The sequence below is a fragment of the Phaethon lepturus genome, unplaced genomic scaffold (genome assembly GCF_000687285.1).
Source record: "Phaethon lepturus isolate BGI_N335 unplaced genomic scaffold, ASM68728v1 scaffold53681, whole genome shotgun sequence".
NCBI classification, from domain to species: domain Eukaryota; kingdom Metazoa; phylum Chordata; class Aves; order Phaethontiformes; family Phaethontidae; genus Phaethon; species Phaethon lepturus.
This window is the reverse complement of record NW_010518075.1, coordinates 1-3,699: the sequence shown is the minus strand read 5'-3', so window position 1 is coordinate 3,699 and position 3,699 is coordinate 1. Positions and strand designations below refer to the sequence as shown.

Sequence of the window (3,699 nt, the reverse complement as noted above, 5' to 3'; positions counted from 1 at the left end):
AAAGAAAAAAAAAAAAAAAAAAAAGTATATATAAAGGATATAGGGCAGCTGAGACACTGACTCTTTCCAGGCGTGCGGTCACTGGCACACGCGGATCCTTCTCCACCCTCCTCCTCCCTTCTTGTGCCCCTTCTTCGCAGGAGAAAACCGCAGCGGAGCGGCGGAGGGTTTTCTCCGTCTTCGAAGGGTTGCGTCTCGTCCTGGAGGACCATGCCCGTCATCTGCTGGCTCAGCTGGGGGACCTGGAGAGGGACGTTGAGAAAAAGCAGGAAGAAAACATCACCAGTCTGACGAAGGAGGTGTCTCGCCTGGAGACCTTGATCCAGGAGATGGAGGAGAAGTGTCAGCAACCAGCGAGCACATTTCTGCAGGTGAGGGAGAAGGGAAGGTTTTCACCGCCTGGGTCCCGGCTATTTTCTGGCTCTGGGCATTGCCCCGGCGTGCAGCCAGACCCGGGCTGTTCTCTGCTCCGAAGCTGCATCCATGCTGTTGAGGTTTCGGTAGAAGTTTTGCTGGCAGGACCCGCTCACTGCGTTTTCTCTTCCCTCTCTCCCTCGCAGGACATCCGAGGCACCCTGGGCAGGTACGGAGCTTCCTGAGCTTCTCCTTCCGCCCCAGGCTGGGAGGGAGAGGCTGGACCTTGTGTTAGGGCAGGTACGGGAAAGCCGTCGCCAAAGCTCACTCAGAAGCCGAATGTTTGGCTTTGTGGGCAGAGGCTGTGAGCAAAGGTGCCTCTGCCCATCGCTGAATGGGTTTATCACGACCCGCACCGGCACCTCTGAGCCGTGGGCGTGCGCTGAAAGGTTCCTTGGTCTCCCTCTGAGAAGATGCCTCCTGACCTCTTCCTTCTGTTCCCCTTCTCTAGGTTCGAAAAGGAAAATTTCCAGCAGCCCCCGTTGCTTCTTCCAGAGCTGGAAAAGAAAATCAGTCACTTCAGGGAGAAAAATATTGCGGTAGAGGAGACGCTGAGGACCTTCCAAGGTATGGAGCGCGGGCTGAGGTGGGGCGATGGAGCAATACCCGCGCGAGCATAAATTATATTTAGTCATCTGAAGAATAAATTATGTGGTTTTGCAATTCTATATGTGTTCATATAGAATAAATTGAATTTCTGCTGCTACTGATACCTGCACGTTCTGTCAGGTAACGTCTCCTCTCTCCTCTTTAGACATCCTGATGTTTGAGCTGCCCGAAAAGGGTAAGTCCACGTCTCCTGGAGGTGAGGGAGTGAGAAGGACCCAGGGAAGGCTGAGCCCAAGGTGGGGTGGGCCATCAGTCGGAGGGTCCTCTGGGGAAGATGCTGCCGCGTCTGACCAAAACAATGAACGCTGGGGGGGCCAAAAGCCACCGTAAGGGGTGGGGGGATCCCCACCGTCGTGTGTTGGCGGAGCTGTTTCTTTCGACGGAGCTGCTACGCTGCACGACGACCGAGTCCGCCCTCAGGTCTGTATGGTCCGGGAGCAGGTGCCTAGTTGGGCGTTTTGGGCACGAAAAGGAAGGGTAGGGGTGTCCTACCCATCTGCCTCAGGGCTCGTCCCCTTGCTCCCGTGGGAGTCGTCGTCGGGTGGGGGAAGCAAGCAATGGGCTGGGTGGTGCTGCGGGACCCCCCCCCAGCTTGGCCCCACTGGCGAGGCAGGACCCAGGCCGGTGGGAGACGGTTGGGCTTCATGTGATGCTCTGCTCTCTGCCCCTTGCAGTGAAGGTGACCTTGGACCCGAGCACGGCTCATCCCCAGCTCGTCGTGTCGGCCGACGGGAGGAGCGTGCGGTGGGAAGATGCCCAGCGGGACTCCTCTGCCGAGGGGCTGGGCACCGACCCCTGCGTGCTGGGCTGCGAGGGCATCACCTCGGGGAGGTGCTGCTGGGAGGTGGAGGTGACACCCAACGGCTCCTGGGCCGTGGGGGTGGCCAAGGAGTCCCTGAAGAGGAGGGAAGAGACTGCCGTGAGCCCCGAGATGGGGCTCTGGTCTATGGGGCTCTGTGAGGGTCAGTTTTGGGCACTCACCTCCCTGGAACGTATCCCGCTATACCAGATCCAGGTCCCCAGAAGGGTCCGGGTCTCCCTGGACTATGAAAAGGGTCAGGTGGCATTTTTTGACGCCGATAAGAGGGCCCTGATATTCACTTTCCCAGCAGCTTCCTTTGAAGGGGAGCGTATTCACCCCTGGTTCCTGGTGTGGAGCGAGGGGTCCCAGATCACGTTGCGTCCCTGAAGCTCTCCCTTCTTACCCCAACACAAGTTTTGTGTCCCCAACATCCCTATTTCCAGCACTTCGGAGGACTTCGGCCAACTGAAGTCCTACTGCCTTCCCGGCCTCTCTCTCCATCCCTAGAGATGCCAAAGGGTTGAGCATTTCTGTGGGTCGGTGTCTCATGGTCATCCCCAAGTTGGGGCATCGTTGGCCAACAAATGGAGCCACGTCTGCCCCACAGCATCCCGGTCTTCTCCGGTCTTACGCTTTTCGATGAAGTAAAAAGCTTTACACGCTGCGCTGTTCTTCTCTGTCCGGTTATTTGCCGCCTCCGGACGTCAGGGTCAAGGAGGGGAGCTGGAGTTTTGGTTAACTAAATCCCATTCCCGGTGTGAGCCCGCGCCCAGGAAGGTCCGCAAGCCCCACACAGGTGACCAAGGGACGGAAGCCACGTGCCACGCTGCTCTCCTGCCCGCTGCCGGTCCCAACCAGAGGGAAAGACACGGAGGAGAAAACCATGGGGGTTTTTTTGGAGGGTTTTTTTAATTATTAATGATCTACATCATGGAGGTTTCACACACCGACTTTTGGAGAAGAGGGGAATCAGCTGAGGCTCAGGAGCTTTGTCACGTGCGAACTTCCCGTCAGCAAAGATACCACGGGGGTAAGACTCTGCACCGAAGGCTGGGACAAACCTCCCCTGACACCCGAAAGTCACAGTGCGCTGGAACCGGCCACCCCTGGGTCCTTTCTAAGGGAGAAACCAGCTGGTTTAGGGCAATGGCACCTAAACTGGTGCAACTGGGGGAAACGAAGGTCAAGTTTGAACGATCCCTTTGTTTCACGGAATCTTTAGGATTGGAAAAGACCTTCAAGTCGCACCGGGGGAGGTTTCGGTTGGATATCGGGAAAAATTTCCTCACGGAGAGAGCGGTCGGACGTCGGCACGGGCCGCCCGGGGAGGTGGGGGACTCACCGTCACCGGGGGGTTCAAAAACCGCGTGGACGCGGCGCCTGGGGACGCGGCTGAGTGGGCGCGGGGGCGTTGGGGTGACGGTTGGACTCGAGGGTCTCGGAGGTGACCAGCTCAGATGGGGACGTCTCTACTTAACCAGGCAACCCTTTCTACTCCTGTCACCCCGCCTTCTCCCCCACTATCTCCCCGTTCTATGCCCCGGAGCTTTTCCGCTCTTTTTGCCTCAACGTTCTCGGGCTTCTCTCTTCTCCCTGCGCCTCAGCCCCCCTCTTCACGGGGAGGGAGGAAACGCAAAAGCCCAAGTCCCCTTCTCTTCTCTTCCCGCCGTCCCAGGGGTAGCATGGGTTGTCCCCTCAGGCTGCAGAAAGTGGGGGCACAGGCTGGTCCCCATCTCTCAGGGACACAGCCTGAGCTGGGACCTGGCCCCCACCACCCAGAGCCACGGGCGGACCCTCTCCCCAGTGAAGGAGGCGCGGGAAAAAATGAACATGAGCCCCCCCTCATCTGCATCAAAGAAAGCCACCGTCCCTCC

The 3,699-nt window shown here is 58.3% G+C and overlaps 1 protein-coding gene across 1 annotated transcript in view; it reads left to right on the top strand.

Annotated features, from left to right (window-relative positions):
- Window positions 1-2,212, top strand: part of LOC104628103 (tripartite motif-containing protein 15-like) — a gene marked incomplete at its 5' end in the record, with an annotated part of 2,566 nt that extends 354 nt beyond the window's left edge. The window contains 5 exons of the mRNA XM_010296577.1: window positions 141-371; window positions 561-583; window positions 866-981; window positions 1,169-1,198; window positions 1,698-2,212. Of these exons, the coding sequence (XP_010294879.1) occupies window positions 141-371; window positions 561-583; window positions 866-981; window positions 1,169-1,198; window positions 1,698-2,212 (915 nt within the window). The remainder of the gene's footprint in view (window positions 1-140; window positions 372-560; window positions 584-865; window positions 982-1,168; window positions 1,199-1,697) is intronic.
- Between the last annotated feature and the right edge of the window lie 1,487 nt (window positions 2,213-3,699).